Source organism: Biomphalaria glabrata, chromosome 4 (assembly GCF_947242115.1).
Source record: "Biomphalaria glabrata chromosome 4, xgBioGlab47.1, whole genome shotgun sequence".
Lineage (NCBI taxonomy): Eukaryota > Metazoa > Mollusca > Gastropoda > Planorbidae > Biomphalaria > Biomphalaria glabrata.
The window spans coordinates 45294760-45312177 of NC_074714.1; the positions used below are offsets into that span (position 1 = coordinate 45294760).

The following is a 17418-nucleotide window of genomic DNA, read 5'->3' on the forward strand; positions in this document are numbered from 1 at the left end:
TATTACATCCTCCATAATCTGTGATAAGAAAACAGAAACAGATGACCTATAGACCACAAGGTCTGAAAGGGGAACTTTACTTTTTTTTTTTTTTTTTTTTTACTAATCTATGATAAGAAAAATGATTGCAAAGCTTATATCAGCTCACTCTCTCTCTGTCTGTCTAATTGATTTACTAACTGGTTAATGTTTTGATTGATTCATGTATTGTCTTCCTCAATAAGTAATTGTGCTTAGTTTCAACTTCACCTGACAACGGGAAGTGGGAGAAATAGTGTGTACAAGACGCCATCAAGACACACTGAGTGAGTTTATATATATATATATATATATATATATGTTTTGTAACAAGTATTTCCTCTTTTATAATATTTTATCATACTATAGTTTGTGATTTTAAAAAAAGTAAACAACATTACCTTAAACTCTCCTTTGTCGTTACCTCCACATAACCCATAGTTCACCAAAGCGATTCCTCCGTTATCTGAGTCGTTACATTTGAGCTTAGCAACAGTATCCTCTTGGGCTGGTTTCTTGAGAACCACCGTAGGCACATTCTCACATATGATGTCTGAATCGTTAACATTGATGATATTGGCAGTGCATGTCATCTGTCATAAAAGTGACGTTGAATACATAATTAGGTCAATAAGAATTTACTTCTAAATTATAAAAAAAAAAGTTTCATTCTTTGATTGTTGCGGAGAAAACGAGATATATTGATCCAGAGAGATAGAGAGGGAGAGACATGGAGAAGGAGAGAGGGAGAGAGAGAGAGAGAAGTAAGGGGAGAGTGAAGAGGTGGGGAGGGAAGTGTGTAATGGGGAGAGCGTGTGTGTGTTTCCTATGTGATGCACAAAGGGAGCATTGAGTCTTGTGGAATGATGCAAGCTAAGCGGCTTTGTCATAATCTAAGTTAAGAACGGGAGACAACTCCAGGATGCCGGAGTGTAAAGATGTGTTTTTATTGTTAGATTTTGTTAAAGTACCAAATTATATTATTACTCAAGTCTACTATATTTATTTCATTTCATCTGAAGTTGAACTGTTACAATACCAATTTATGTTATTACCATAGACATAAATAAATATAGACTGGCCGATCAAAGAGTTTTATGAAACGAAAATTTGTGACTTGCAATTTTGTGCACTTTATTATACAGCATTTATGAGCAGTATAAAAGTTGAGTATTCATATCTATTTCAGCCACACACCTATATATATATTGTAAATAAGGATGCAGTGTAGTTTTGTTTAATCTCTAAGAATGAAGATCATGCACTTTTTCATAATTTGGAAATCCGAATACAATAGATATACATGTTTTCAAGTTACATGAAGTTACTTCCTTCGGCCAGTCTATATTTATTTATGTCTATGGTTATTACCAAAGTCTACTATATTTATTTCATTTCATCTGAAGTTGAATTTTTTAAATTCCAATTTATGTTATCACGAAGTCCACTATATTTATTTCAATTCATCTGAAGTTGAATTTTTGATGTGCCTATTTATGTCATTACTCAAGTCTACTAGATATATTTCATTTTATCTGAAGTTGAATTGGTCCATATGGTAATAAACGTTTCATTCAGTTTTATTCACAAAAGAAGTTTGTTCAAGTTTGTTCAAGTTTGTTCAAGTTTGTTCAAGTTTGTTCAAGTTTGTTCAAGTTTGTTCAAGTTTGTTCAAGTTTGTTCAAGTTTGTTCAAGTTCTATAATTAAAAATATTATACGCCTGCTTTGGATTTTCTGTTTAACTAGCAGCATAGCACCACAAATGAAGAACCGCCAGAAAGAGAGAGAGAGAGAGAGAGATTAGAAATAGATAGATAGATAGATAGATTGATAGATAGATCACTTACATTACTTGACAGCCGTGTTGAAGTAGAGTTATCTTTAACCGTGACGTTAAATGTGTACATCTTCTGTGTCTCATAGTCTAATGGGTAGGCAACTCGTATTGCTCCTAGTCAGAAAGAGATTGACAAACAAAATGATTCAAACACAAAACAATCTTTAAACGGCTACCCTGTTGTTGATGAGATTCTATTAGAAATAAAGCTTGAGGAGAATAAAAAATATAAAACGACACAGAGACAATGTGAGCTATAGTGGAAATAAAAGAGAAAGATTTGGGCTAAATTTGAAAATTATTCGGCGAAATTATAATATTATGGATTTCGCACAATTATTTGTTGTTGATAACACACGCATCATTCGAAAAAAGCAAAATAATATATATATATATATATATATATATATATATATATATATATATATATATATATATATATATATATATATATATATATATTACTTAAAAAACAAAAAAACAAGGTTATATAAGGGAAGGAGCTACATATATAGTCATTTACTGTCCTATCTCTCAATACAGCAAGATTTACTTTCCCTTTTTATTTGAAAAAAAAAATTCAACTACTTTTTTGTTGTTGTTGATTGTTAAGGAATCCTGCCCGAATGACCGACAGAATGAATTTATATAAGAATTGTAGGTCAATGTTCTCAATTATTTTTGTGTTCTACGAGTGGAATTGATTACAAATTTTAATAATGTAGTGCTAATGAGAGAAAATGATTTCAATAATCTTTTAAAAATACATCAATTCTCAATGCTTTCGTTTTCTTCACACCGGAAACACCGAAAAGCCCATTTAAGAAAATCCACCATGAAAGTTTGTTTTCCGAACGAAAAAAAAATAAAAATTACTGACAAATAAAGTGGCTCACCTGTTCCGCTGTCTATTCTGAGAGGAAGTGCGTTGTTCAAACTGTCAATAGAGAACTCAAGAGCTCCATCCAGACCCGCGTCTAGGTCAGTGGCGTTGACAATATAAACTACGTCACCTTCAAAAACATTAGATTTATTAGTCTGTGTCTGATGTATTAGTCTGTGTCTGATGTATAGTCTGTGTCTGATGTATTAGTCTACATCTTATATACTAATCAGTGCCTCATGCATTTATCTGTGTCTTGTTAAAGCTCTCAACCCACTCTAACAATGTTATGAAAAGGTTCGAGCTACTGCACTTTTCTAGAACAAGGCGTTTTGGTTTTCTATTAGATCAACGTTGTTTTCTGACCCAGAAAAAAAACACTTAATATTAGGTCATCTCTTTGTTGTTAAAGAATAATTAATTCATTTTTTTTCTTCTTATGGCACAAATAGCAGTTGAAATTAAAGCAAAGGTTGTTAAACGTTGAGAAAGTAGCAGACATGATAACTCCAAAGGTAAAGTGAGAATAAACTAAGGGATAAATTGAATAACAAACAATTTATTTGATCATCGTGTCTGACATTCAACTTTTCATACAAAAATAAATATGTTTAAGGTCAGTTCTAATGTGTTATGATTGTGTTTGTTAATGATTTACATTCGAATTTATCATTTGGTATTTATTTAATATTTTTAGTCTAGTTAATATTTTGGTTGTTGTATTTATTGAATATTTATAGTCTAATTTATCACTTGGTTGCATTTATTTTAAAATTTATATTCTAATTTATCTTTCAGTATTTATTGAAGATTTATAGTTTAATTTATCATTTCGTTGCATTTATTGAAGATTTATAGTCTAATGTATATGAAAAATATATCAAATGTTAAATATTTATTAGTTATTGAGGTATATGTCTCCTCGGAGTTTCAATGTGGATTTAGGAATGGTAGATCTATTATAGACATGATATCCTGTCTACGACTACTGCAGGAGAAATTCCAATAGAGAGACAGGCCCCTTTACATTGTTTTTGTTGATCTGACTAAAGCCTTTGACATGGTCAGCAGAAGTGGTCTTTTAAAAACCCTAAGGAAAAAAAAATAAGATTGCCCCCTCCCAAACTACTAAAGTTTATTGAATGTTTCCACGAGAAAACAAAATGTACAGTGAAATCGAATTAGCACCCTTTGCAGCGGTGTCCAACAGGGATGTGTGCTCGCACCTATTCTGGTATATTCTTCTCCTGCCTACTGCTTTATGCTTATAACGACAACAACCAATGTGTATTTCTCCATACAATAGATCATAGGAAAACTCTTCAATGTATCCAGATTGAGGGCAAAAAGCTAAGTCAGAGAGGTTCTAATCAGGGAGCTTCTCAATTACAATTGTAACTGAAAGTTTAGAAAACTCAGTATAACCATGCAGCAAGTGAAACATTATGTCGCTTTGAATTAAAAGAAAAAGAACTGCATGCAGTTAGTATAAAAACATTGGCTTTTAGACCATCTCTTAACAACGGACTTATGATAAATTGAACTGGAGTTTCTTAGATCTGGCTGACGACAATAAATAGGAACCAATTACCTGCAGTCTTGTTCTCCAGGACTGAGAATATACAGGGCGTCACGTTAAATGTTGGAGTGAATTCATTCACAGGATCAATTGTAATCTGAAACAAAACATAAATGTTAACAAGAACAAGAGTCTACGATATGAAAGGAATATATACAACCGATAGCAAGTTTCATATTGTGTAGGTTGAAGAATGAAAGTTCATGATTCATGGTAAGTCAGATACAAATTTAATTTAAACAAAAATAAATAAAATGAGACATTGGAATAGCTATAGTCTACGCATTAGTCCGACTACTGACCTGTACATAGACTGTATTATTGTTCTTAACACTTGTTCCTTGGTCCTCAGCTATCACTGTGATCAGATGCGAAGTTTTATTTTCGTAGTCTGGCTTCTTGGACACAGAAATCTCTCCAGTGGTATCGTTGATGACAAAAATGTCGTCTGCAATGTTTCCAATAATAAACATTAGCTCGAGGAAAGAACGTACACATATACTCGTATATATATATGTATGTATATGTATGTATGTATGTATATATGTATGTATGTATATATGTATGTATGTATGTATGTATGTATGTATGTATGTATGTATGTATGTATGTATGTATGTATGGTATGTATGTATGTATGGTATGTATGTATGTATGTATGTATGTATGTATGTATGTATGTATGTATGTATGGTATGTATGGTATGTATGTATGTATGTATGTATGTATGTATGTATGTATGTATGTATGTATGTATGTATGTATGTATATATGTATGTATGTATATATGTATGTATGTATGTATGTATGTATGTATGTATGTATGTATGTATGTATGTATGTATGTATATATGTATGTATGTATATATGTATGTATGTATGTATGTATGTATGTATGTATGTATGTATGTATGTATGTATGTATGTATGTATATATGTATATATGTATGTATGTATATATGCCTACATGGCTTGTCGTAGAATATTGGAATTTCTTTTTCTTTAATAGTTCCAAACCTTTCTGTGCAAATGAACATTGTTACGCCTTGGCACAAACCTCATAAAGGAAAGTAGGGAATAATGTTCATAGTGCAGTATCCGAGCTCGGACCAATATGTCAACAGTCCCAGGCACATACCACACAAAGAAAAATTATAATGCACTGAAATGCCTATGCCATAAGTCAATTGCCAGATAAAAGCCATAAAGAAATATCTTCAAACATTATTGTTAATATCATAGAACACTAGAATACAAAGCGCATGCGTGTGGAGGGAGTGGGCAAAACAATGGTTACAGGAGATTTTTTTATCGACAGAGAAATCTATGCTGTGTTTCAAGTACTCTAACTAACTCTTACTCTAAGATGTGCTCTAAGTACGCTAAGATATCTATATCTAAGTTATGATCTAAGTAGCGTAAGATATCTAATCTATGATCTAAGTACTTTAAGATATCCAATCTGTGATCTAAGTACTCTAAGATATCTAATCTTTGATCTAAGATATCTAATCTTTGATCTAAGATATCTAAGCTATGATCTTAGTACTTTAAGATATCTAAGTTATGATTTAAGTACTCTAAGATATCTAATCTGTGATCTATCTAAGTTATGATTTAGTTACTCTAAGATATCTAAGCTATGATCTTAATACTTTAAGATATCTAAGTTATGATTTAAGTACTCTAAGATGTCTAAGCTATGATCTCAGTACTCTAAGATATCTATTCTGTGATCTATCTAAGTTATGATCTAAGTACCCTAAGATATTTATTCTGTGATCACAGTGCTTTAAGATATCTATTCTGTGATCTCAATACTTTAAGATATTTATTCTGTGATCTCAGTACTCTAAGATATCTATTCTGTGATCTCAGTACTTTAAGATATCTATTCTATGATCTCAGTACTCTATGATATCTATTCTGTGATCTAAGTTGTGATCTAAGAGATTTCATCTAGCAACTCCATATTAAACCAATTATTAAATAAAGAAAACGTTTTTTCTCTATAAAGTAAACAAGATATGAGACTGTTTTTAAAATCCAAACTCGTATATCACATGACCACTGCACAGTTATGACGTCAAAATGATTCCTCCATAGAAAAAATAACATCAAGATCTTGATAGAATTTACTTACCAGGGTCTACTATAGAATATCTGATCTCCCCGTCTTTTCCAGCATCAGGGTCTGTGGCTTTCACTGTGAGGACCAGCGCACCAGTTGCATTCTCTGTTGTATTGCCCTTGTAGAACACCTGGTGGTAAGGAATGAAGGACAACCATTAATGTTGCTGGACATTAGAAATAACTGCCATATACACGTTAATGTACTTTTTTTTTTTTTTTTTTGTAACTCAGCTTAAACAAAAAGTGCGGAACAACTCTTCTTTGAGCTGAGTTAAAAATTATTTTCTTTTAAGAGGTTAGTGTATTAAGGACTCCTATTTGTTTCAATGTTAGACTCTTTAGTCAAGTGAGTGTTTTTACAACGCTTATTAAATACTTCTAATAACTCGCTCTGATTCTTTCTTTGATGTTCTTGTCAAGGTTTTCGCAATCGATATTTTGACCACTTTTACTTACCCAATCGTCATCAAATTTTGCATACAAGCTCATGCTCGATGAGAACACATGAAGCAATATAAAAAAACGACCAATTGTTAATTAATTAATTTTGTTTTTTTATAAAGAACATATAGAGAGAATATACTGTAGTTTGTGCTCAGAGGACAGCGCTAAGCCCCAACTAGTAAAGAACAAAGGTTGCTTTCACTTTCACACTACTTGGTTAGCTTCGTAAGTAAAAAAAAAAAACGCCAAAAACTTACGCCTGTAGATAAGAAGAATGTAATTCACCGTAAAAGTATAATGGCCGTTGGGCGCTTTGTAACAGCCGTGTCTTGTTAATGAACTCTGGTAAAAAGTTTGTACACTTTACTTCTCACACACCCAATCTCGGATCAAGTTAAAATTTTGCACAATTATTTCTTTTACCTGACAAAGCCAGAATTAAAAAAAAACAAAAAAAAAACTAATTGGTTATTTTTTATTGGTAAGTAATTATTTGTTTGGTATCGAAAAAGGGAAAGAAATTGTACTTGAATAGATGTGGTGGTAAAAGTTGAATTAGTTCCCTTTCTACTTTTAATAAAGAATTAGGTCGTCACTTTTAAGTTTGAAACTAACAATCGATAGCTATGAAACTTTCTATTTTCATAAGCACTTCGCTGGCACAGTGGTTAGCGTATTGGCTTGAGGAGGCTTGAGCCCTGAGTTCGGATTCGAGTTGTACAACTTTTTGTTTAATTAAAATGCATTTAAAAAGCGGTCATGATAACCCTCAAAGGGTACCTCCTTCTTTCTCACTCGCTTTATTTCTCCTAAAGATAGGATCATAGCACTTAAAATTGGGCTAAACAAAAACAGTCGGTACAGGTATTTCTATTACTACAGATAGACTATTGTTGATCAAGATCTATTGCAAATTAAATAGCGAAGGTGAAGGTGAGGTGGTGATCCAAACGAATTGATACAATAACACTTAATATAAGCTTTGTTATTTTTTAAAAGTTTTTATATGTTGTTTTTTTGTTGTTGTTGTTGCTGTAGTTTGAGGAGATTTGGATCAGGAGTTAATTATCTTTCACTTTAATGGAACATCCGAAACACGTAAAATAGAAAGAAAAATTTTTTTTTGTACAACGGCAAATGAATCTTTGAAACATTATTACTTTTGACAATCAAAATAAAATCACGTCTTGAATATTCCTTGCGAATAGGCAGATCCGACTGGGATCCGACGGGGCCGCCTCTGAGTTTGTGTGATAACATAAACTCTCTTTGTAATCTTCTTTTGCTTATTTTGATGAACCTAATTCAGACCTGGCTAAATGTTGGGATTCTGTCATTGACGTCCTTAATTGTTATTGTCACGTTAGCCGAATCTTTGTTTGACGTCTGATTGGAGGAATAAGCCGTGACTGTACAGTTGATCTGATTGGAAGTCTCATAGTCTAGTGTGTCTTTGACGATCATAGCTCCTGAAAATAGATGAACACAAATATGAAATTAAAGTGTCTTCATAGTCCATATGACAGTAACAGAATGTGTTATTACAGAATGACTATTGCCTAACAGATGACTAGTCCCAAGGCGGGATAGAAAGGAACAGGGTTGGGTGCGAGGGCTAGAGGCTCCACCCTGTAAACATCAAATTGATACAAAACGGTTAAAACCAACACAGTGATAACCTAACGTGCGGTGAGGGCGTTGAATGGCATTGGACCAAATGCTACAGGACGTCCAGAGCCCTATAGGGCAGAGGGCACCTTCAGGGAAGAGGCTGCAAACATTGATGGAGACCGACTTCTATGGAGGCAGCTGATCGGCGCGGGAGGATCTAAGTAACAAATGTCAGACACACTTAGAGCAGAAAGCTGTAGTTAGTGGTAATTACGATTGGAGGCACAGGGGACCTTCGCGTACGTGAGATTATAGACATCTGCTCTTTAATTACGTTGTTTTAAAGATGTTTTAGAGATCCTGTTGACATGTTTTGTAAACTTAAAAGCATAACAAATAAAATTTAAAAAATTTACTTTAAAAAAAGGCTTATCTAATAGGAAGAGCTCCATATTTACAAGCTTATATCTCAATACTGTAAGATTTATTTCCTTTCGAGAAAAAAAAAAACTTACCACCATTTAATTCACTAATTTGTTTTCTTGTGGATTCGTGTTTTTTTTTTTAAAGAACAATGAATAGTTTAATATGATAAAAGTTCCGTTTCAACTTGAAAGGGAAGTGTGAGAATAACATGTACAAAATGTGTACCAGACAGACAGGCAGACAGACGGAGTGAGTTGATATAAGCTATGAAAGACTGAGAATGAAAGGAGCGATTTTTAAGAAATGGGGAAGGGGGCCATCGGTGTAAGTAAATCTATAAAAAATTAGGAAAATTAAAGAAAGATTTTAAAATAAATAAATTTACAGTAATAAAACACAAACGTGAAACAGACTAAGTTAAAAGATCACTTTTGCCAACTAAATGATGGAAATTAATTTAAGCTACAATCTTTTAATATAGATAATAGTTCATGTCTGTGTGTCTTCAACAATGTATAGCCTACATAACAACATATTTCTCAGCTTATCTCTGGCTCTGAAAGTTTGAAGCTATTATTGCACCTCACCTGTATATCTGTCCACCATGAGCCAGTCTGGAGAACAGCTCGTTACCTCGTAAACAGTCAAAGAGTTGAATGTGTTAGGAGTGTCCAAGTCTGTCGCATTTATGGTCAGCGCAGTGGCACCAACGGGAGTGTTTTCTGGGATCTCTGTCAATAAGACAGCATTTGCTATACATAAATTCTGCCTCATTTTTATTTGAATCTTTTGCTATTTTACTCATTACTATTATATCTGTATATGCTTTCATAGCATTGTTAGGTGTTCAATACCTATATAGATATAGATACATATAGTGTAATCTAATACATGGCTCCTTCTGTCTCGTAAGACAATGGATGCGCCAAGTTGAGTCACTGGTTTTGGTTTTGTCTTTAGACAAAGCTGAATCTGATGTGACTTATCAAGCCAATTCTGGAGGGCAAAGTTTGCCACAGTTTGTGCATGGGAATGCATCTGTTTTATTGTAATCTAGTATAGATTTTGAGACTTCAGAAATAATTTAGAGCATAATTAAAAGCATTTTTGTCTAAGAAAAATTAAGGTATAAGTGGTATATAGACAAAATGGTCGAAATATGTGATATATAGATGAAAAGGTCGAAATATGTGATGCAAACCTTTTTTCGACTCGAACAAAAAGGAGGCAGGGGATATACATTTCCAACTCGTTTGTTACAGGACGATTCCCTGCTGTTTTATTTTTAGTTTTAAAATGCCGGTTTCCCTCACTCTGAGCCATTGTGAGCAGAAGTTATGATCGTCCGGATATGGCTCACGGACTTTTGGCTGTGCATCACTGGTCTAAGTTATTATGGTAACAATGTTATTGTTTTTCTACATGTACAAGAACATAAACACTTTACATATTATGTCCTCACCTTTAGTGAAAACTGTTTCAGTAAAAAGTGGTTTGTTGTCATCCGCGTCTTTGAAGGAAAGAAACACCATGGCCTGTGTTGTCAACCTCGGGCTTCCTTTATCACTGACCTCAACGGTCACGCTATAGAAGTCTTGCCTGGTGGTGTCGTAGTCTGTCTGGTTAATGAGCGTGGCTCTTCCATTGCTGGAATTCACCGCAATGACTGTTGAATTGCCTTTGGAATATTATAATTAGTGCCCATTCAAATTTTAATAGACAGCAGATGTGTAGTTGTGAAAGTGAGTGGTAGTTAGCTGGTGTCTGAGCAATACGAAGTTTTCATTTTATATTCTGTTGGACTAGAAAGAAGGATCCCAGCAATGGAAATGAGATGCTACAGAGAGATTCTTGGTATCACAAACCGCATCACAAATGAAGAGATTAAAAACAAAATTAATACAGCGATTGGACCCCACGATTAGCGGCTAACTACTTTGAAAAAAAAAAAAGCTTAAACTCTATGGCTATATCACAACGTGCCCAGGGCTCGCAAGGACTTCCTCTAGGGAACAGTACCAGAAAAAGAAAAGGCAAACAGAGAAAGTGAAAGGAAAACAACATAAACGAACGGACTGGCCTGCCATTGAAAAAGATTCTATCCAAGGCCAAAAATCAGAGAGGAATAGAGAAAGCCTGTCAACATATCTTGTGTGGTGCCCCAACGGTCCAACAGACTAGATAGGTAATGGTGAAACTGAAAAAAATATTTGACGTCATTTTTTTTTAAATGTGATTACTTACCTGTTATTATAATGTAGGTATATATTTTAGGCGAAACCAATTTAAAAGAATAAGTTGACAAAAAAAAGTATAAGTTTTGGCAAAACAAATTTGGACAAATTGAAAGACATAAACTCTTACAGCAACACACTATATTAAAAACTTGATTAACTAAAAAGCATGTTTTTGATTTATGTTTTTAGATGCTTTAACTGACCAGATATTACTTTATACTCCACCACACCACCATCACCAGTGTCGTCATCAGTACAATTCAGAGTGACGAAAACAGTACCAGCAGCCGCGGTCTCATCCAGTTCTCCCAGAACACTGTATGGATGGCACACCTGAAAGAAAACCAACGCAAACAATTTTCATTTGCTGTTTCCAAGGTATAAAGTGATGAACACTATCATAAACACCAAACTGTCCAATGTTTAGACGACTGCTTGCGTAAAACAAAACACTTAAGAGTCAACTTCCAATTATAAATGTAGAAATGATATTTTGTTTTTCTACTCAATTCAGAACCTTATGGATCCTCCCCCCCTCCCCCATCTAAATATTTATTAAGCTGATAAACAATCGTAGAGATATTTTGAGGATGTTTTGAGGCGATGAGTCTCTATTCCAGTGTTTTGAGGCGATGAGTCTCTATTCCAGTGTTTTGAGGCGATGAGTCTCTATTCCAGTGTTTTGAGGCGATGAGTCTCTATTCCAGTGTGGCTGTTATGAACTGTGAGTGTGTTTCTATGATGACGGTGGCTATATAGTGTGAAGGATGCAAGGAAAGCGGCATTGCTGTCTAAGATTGGACAGAGCACTCCAGATTGCCAGCTTGAAAAGACGTGTTTTTGTAGTGTTATATATATATATCTAAATCTAAGAGTGAGAGATGAAAAGGTCTGAAAAGTGAACTTTACTTTTTACTTTTAGATTTTTTTTCAGAATACCATTTTATATTTTTACTAAAGTTTACAAAATTATTTCTTTTATCTCAAAATGATTTGTCTATATTGTAAAAATGAAAAGTTATATATAATATTGTTCACAAAGAAGTTATGCAAGTAATTTCAAATTTTACAAGTTTAAATATAATACGCCTACAGATGTTTAGTTGTCTTCCAGCTGTTTGGTGCTACAAGTCAAAGTCCACAACAACCCCCAAAGATAAAAAAAAAATAACGTTTACGCTTTCTAAGCCCCTAGTCAGCATGTCTGTCCTTGTCCCTCCGCGGAGGGGCAAAGTGCACAGTTTGAGAGCAAGGCTGTAATCGAAGAGTAGTTGGTAGAATTCTTTAGAGAATAGGGCTGCTTCTTTTTTAAAAATTCTGATTGGCTGTGACTACTTCTAAGTGTACATGTACTAACTAGGTCTCCAAACTAAATCTACACCAGAAATGACCAGGTCTACAAAGTAAATTGACTGACTTAATCTATTTCTGAATCCACTAACTGAGTCTACTCACTATTCTATAGATCTAGTAGGTCTTCTGACAAAAATTTAGAAACTAGATCTTGACATTTTTGTAGTCAATGTTAAAATGTATTTACCGGGGCGTTGTCGTTCGTGTCATTCACATTGACTGTTAAAAGCTTTTCTTCAAAGTCAGTTGAAACATCCGCGTTAGTCACCCTTACGTACAAAAGGTATTGTTTCACAAACTCGTAGTCCAAGGATCCGCCAAGGTAAATCGAGCCACTTTGAGCATCCATAGAAAATCGTCTAAGTGTGTTGCCCACTTTAAAAAAAAAAAGGAAGTCACATGAAACAAGATACATACATACTTATATAAATATATACATTAATATATCAATCAATCAATCAATATATATATATATATATATATATATATATATATATATACTAGCTGATAACCGTGCTACGCTATGGTTTAATAAATAATTGGTATATATATTTATTTTGCTCGAAACTCTATTACCCCCCCCTCATTAAAATGTTCAGCATTACAATACTTCCCTCCTCCCCACAACATAATTTTCTAGCCTTCCAATTCTGTCATTTATTTCCTCTTTCCATCTACAATTAAACTGCCCGTAACCTCTCATTGTAGAGTAGGCAAAAGCACTTCTTAGACCCGTCAGCTTGGCCATTGTACATTCTAATGAAACGTCTTTCCTTATTTGTAAACGTTTTTAAACTTTCCAATATGAAAAGCTCATTATGTCGCCAGTGAGAACTAGAATGTGGTCATTTGTTGTGAAGTACGGATGTGTATCTTTTTTTTTTTTTTATATTATTTTTTTTAAAGAATTTTGCAACTGAACAAGCTTTTTTTTTTTCTAAAGATATTAAAAGTGTATATTTTTTTAAACTAGATATTGATGTGGCTAGATGTCTGTTTTTATATATTAGTATTAAATCTTATATTTTATTGTTTTTTTTTTATGTTTTTTTTTGTTTTGTTTTATTCAGAGTTACCTTTCTTAGTTCAGGGTATGGAAAGAATTTGTCAAGCTGGAAGTAGGATCTATTGAAATGAGAACAGGAGGTGCCCATTTGTCGTAATGTCTCTCTGTATGTGTAAAGTATGTATGCCCTTTTTAGAAGGCAGTATAAGTGGTCAATGACTTTTAAACGTCGACGAGGTAGTATTGTGATATTACGGTAATGGCCAATAGCTTTATAGATCCGCTGTTTAAAGTTTTTATGGTGATGTTGATGGTTCTTCAAAATGTGGAACGTAGCCTCGAGTTGGGATAAAGGCTTATAAAATAAAAAAAAAAGATTTCTTCGGCATTTGAAACTAATCAATACACGACTAATTTTAATTCTATGTATTCATGGCATTATCTTGTGGGTTTTTTGTTTTGTTTTGTTTTTTACAGGACACTGTGTTGAGCTTCTTGGAAGTATAGGGTTTGGGTTAGGGTTTGGCTTTATATCCTTTTTTTAGTTTCTTTCTACTTTAATGTTTTCTTTTTTTTAATCTAGAAGCCTAATTCCATAAACCCTCAACTAGATCTATTAAATTGTTTTCAAATTCTAGTCAGAGTCATTTCAAATTTGTATAGAGAGCACAGAGGATACATACCATTTATAATAAAGATCGGTGTCGTCCCTGTAGGTTTGCTATAAGTACTATTGAAGATGACATTTCCAACAGTCTCGTTCTCTTTCACGTAAATAGTAAATGGCAAATTTGTCAGATTCAAAGAAGCTGCCCAAACTGTGAAACAAAAATTATTTGTATTAAAAATCCTTGTGTTTGCCTCTTCTGTGAAAATAAGTGACAAAATCTATATTAAAAAAGTGCATATGGGAGTTTTGACAACTTCTGTTAAAACATAACGAGCCGCAGGTGGTACGAATATGTCGCAAAACTCAAAAGTCTCGCAACTGCAATCATGTACCAAAACATAGTAAAATAAAAAAAGAAGCTTATATCAAGTGTATCAATTATTTTAGATTAGCCATGTAATTAAATGTGTAATACACCTAAGATGACAATCTATGAAGGGGACTAATTCAGCTTATACCACCACTTCAGTCAAGTAATATTTCTTTCCCTTTTTCTGAGATACCAAACAAAGTAATTTATTACCAATAGTTAATTAACTAATTGTTTGTTATTGTTTTTTTATTCTTGTGTTGTCAGGTAAACAGAATAATTGTGCGAAATGTCAGCTTGATCTGAGATAGAAAGTCTCGGAGAAATAACGTGTACAAACTTTGGCCAGACAGACAGACATGATTTGATATAAGCGTATAAGCTTTGTTAAAAAAAAAAAAAAAGGATGGGCCTCAATTTAAAAAAAAACACTTCTTCGGAAAATGTGCCTTAATTAAGTGGGAAATTAATGATCAGTGGGGAATCAGTTAGGTCCCATAGAAATATATAACACATATATATAAATATATAACATAATGAAAATTCAGAGAAGTAGATTTGTTTTTTTTTGGTTAATATTTTTAAAACATTTTTTTTTTCTTTCAAACCTTTGCGTTCGTTTGTTTTTCCTCTAGATTTTTTTTTAGTCATACTCTTATAAAAGAAAAACATTTTTAAAAAATACACTTTTTAAAAAGACAATACCTCCATTAAACAACTTAACATAAAATAAAATATAAAATAAAATAATTAAAAGAAAAAATTTGGGGTTCAACCCCCCCCCCCCCCCCGAAATTAAATGGGGAGACGGACTTAAGTGACTGATTTTTTGCTTTGATTTTGTTTATTTTAGGTGAGATTTTAATACTAAACCATCACTTGCCCCAGCGCAGCCAAGGGGGTTTTGAGTTTAAAACCCCCAACCAGAGGGTTTTGTAGTTAAATCCCCTTCTTCTACAAAACAAAACAAAAAATGCAAACGACAATCCCCAAATTCCAAGAGCATAGTTAATGAAGATTTTGATTTTAAAACCCCTCCAAAATTTACGATAAACCCCCTCTTCAATATGAAAAAAAAAGCAAATTATGGACTCAAAATGTTATGAGCGTAGCCAAATAGGGTTTTGAGTTTAAAACCCTTTAACAAGGGGTTTTGAGTTTGAAACCCTACCGGGGGGTTTTGAGTTTAAAACCCCCTACCAGGGTTTTTTGCAGTTAAATCCCCCTCTTCTATAAAACGAAACAAAAAAAATGCAAATGACAATCCCCGAATTCCAAAAGCACTGTTAAGGAAGATTTTGATTTTAAAACCTTCTCTAAAATATACGATATGAAATTTAAAAAAAGTAAATTATGCACTCAAAATGTTAAGAGGCGTAGCTAAATGGGTTTTGACTCAGTTTTAAGTTTAAAATCCCCTTCAGTGGAGTTTGAAGCTAAAAAATACATCTCCAATAAAAAAAAAAAAAAGAAAATTACACACTCTAAAATCTATGAGCGTAGCCAAAGGCGTTTTGACTTTAAATCCTCCGTCAGAGGGATTTGAAGCTATAAAAAATATATCTTCAATGTAAAAAAAAAAAGCAAATTACGCACTCAAAATGCTATGAACGTTGCCAAAAGGGGTTTTGAGTTTAAATCCCCCTTCAGAGTGGTTTGGTGCTAAACAATACCTCTTAATATAAAATAAGTAAATTACACACTAAATTTTTTGAGCGTAGTCAAGCCAATTGGGAGTTTTGAGTTTAAACTCCTCTCCTCCAGATGGTTTTGAGTTTAAAACCCCCCTACAGAGCGTTTTGAGGTGGAAAACCTCTATCTTCAATATTATTCTAAAGCAAACTCCAATTACCAAATTCTATGATTGTAGCTAAATGGGGTTTTGAATTTAAAAAACATCGAACTAAGTCCTGAGATTTTTTAGTTTAAAACCTCCAACAGGTGATTTTGACGATAAAACTTCCCTTTTCGATATAAAATCTAAAGCAAGCTACAGTCACCTAATACCAAAAGCGTAATCAAGAGAGGTTACACTTACACATTTCTACCAGTGGCGGGCTCTATTAATAAAGTGCAGTGAATAGTCATCTGCCGAAATTGAAAAACACTAAATGTGGCTCAACAAAGATGGCTAAGACAGATTTTAGGAGTCAGTTATTGAGATCGGGTCTAAATCAAGGAAATCCTATGTCGAACTGGAAGTCGACCCCTTAGTAAAAGTGACAAAGCGTCGCATGAGGTTTGCGGGACATGTTCTCCGACAAAATGAATTACGCATAATAAGAAATGGGATGACATCCTAGTACAACTTGGCGCCACACATTCATGGAGGTCCTCAGAGCAGGTGGAAAGAGGCTTCAGACATTACCAGTGACAGATTTTTGTGGAAACAGCTTGATGGCAAACGCGCCGAACGGCGCGGGAGGGTCTAAGTCAGTAAGAATAGCACATTAGGTTTTTGAAATAAAACTTTTTAATAGCAGGAAAATGCACTGTAGATACCTCAGAATATGCATTTTGTTGGCATTCAATACCAGAAATAGTGCTCTTGGCACCTCTTTGCTAGCAATGGCTGGGATTCAACAATTTTTCCACTAACTACAGGAAGAACCAATTCTAGGGCACAATAAACCTGTTCTGAAAGAATGAAGGGTCAGAATGTAATAATGATTATGTACACAGACACACATAAATACATACATGCATTGCTCGAATCTATTGACTGCATTGCTCGAAATTTACTCGAAATCTATTGTCTGCATTGCTCGAAATCTATTGTCTGTATTGCTCGAAATCTATTGTATGTATTGCTCGAAATTTCTCAAGCATGGAAGTCTGGCTTTGTAAGTCAATCAGTTCCAGATGGTGTCACTCCTCAGCGGCAATAGTAATTAATTCGAAATCTGCTG

At 33.7% G+C, this 17418-nt stretch overlaps 1 protein-coding gene across 2 annotated transcripts in view; it reads right to left on the minus strand.

Annotated features, from left to right (window-relative positions):
* Nucleotides 1-17418, minus strand: part of LOC106068171 (protocadherin-23-like) — a 34225-nt gene that overhangs the window by 14680 nt on the left and 2127 nt on the right. For both annotated transcript variants that reach the window (XM_056026648.1, XM_013227482.2), the window contains exons 2-13: nt 14213-14347; nt 12711-12898; nt 11374-11503; nt 10396-10611; nt 9521-9664; nt 8208-8365; nt 6463-6580; nt 4621-4766; nt 4331-4415; nt 2753-2869; nt 1867-1970; nt 420-611 (exon numbers count right to left, since the gene is read on the minus strand). In XM_056026648.1, the coding sequence (XP_055882623.1) occupies nt 420-611; nt 1867-1970; nt 2753-2869; nt 4331-4415; nt 4621-4766; nt 6463-6580; nt 8208-8365; nt 9521-9664; nt 10396-10611; nt 11374-11503; nt 12711-12898; nt 14213-14347 (1733 nt within the window). The remainder of the gene's footprint in view (nt 1-419; nt 612-1866; nt 1971-2752; nt 2870-4330; nt 4416-4620; nt 4767-6462; nt 6581-8207; nt 8366-9520; nt 9665-10395; nt 10612-11373; nt 11504-12710; nt 12899-14212; nt 14348-17418) is intronic.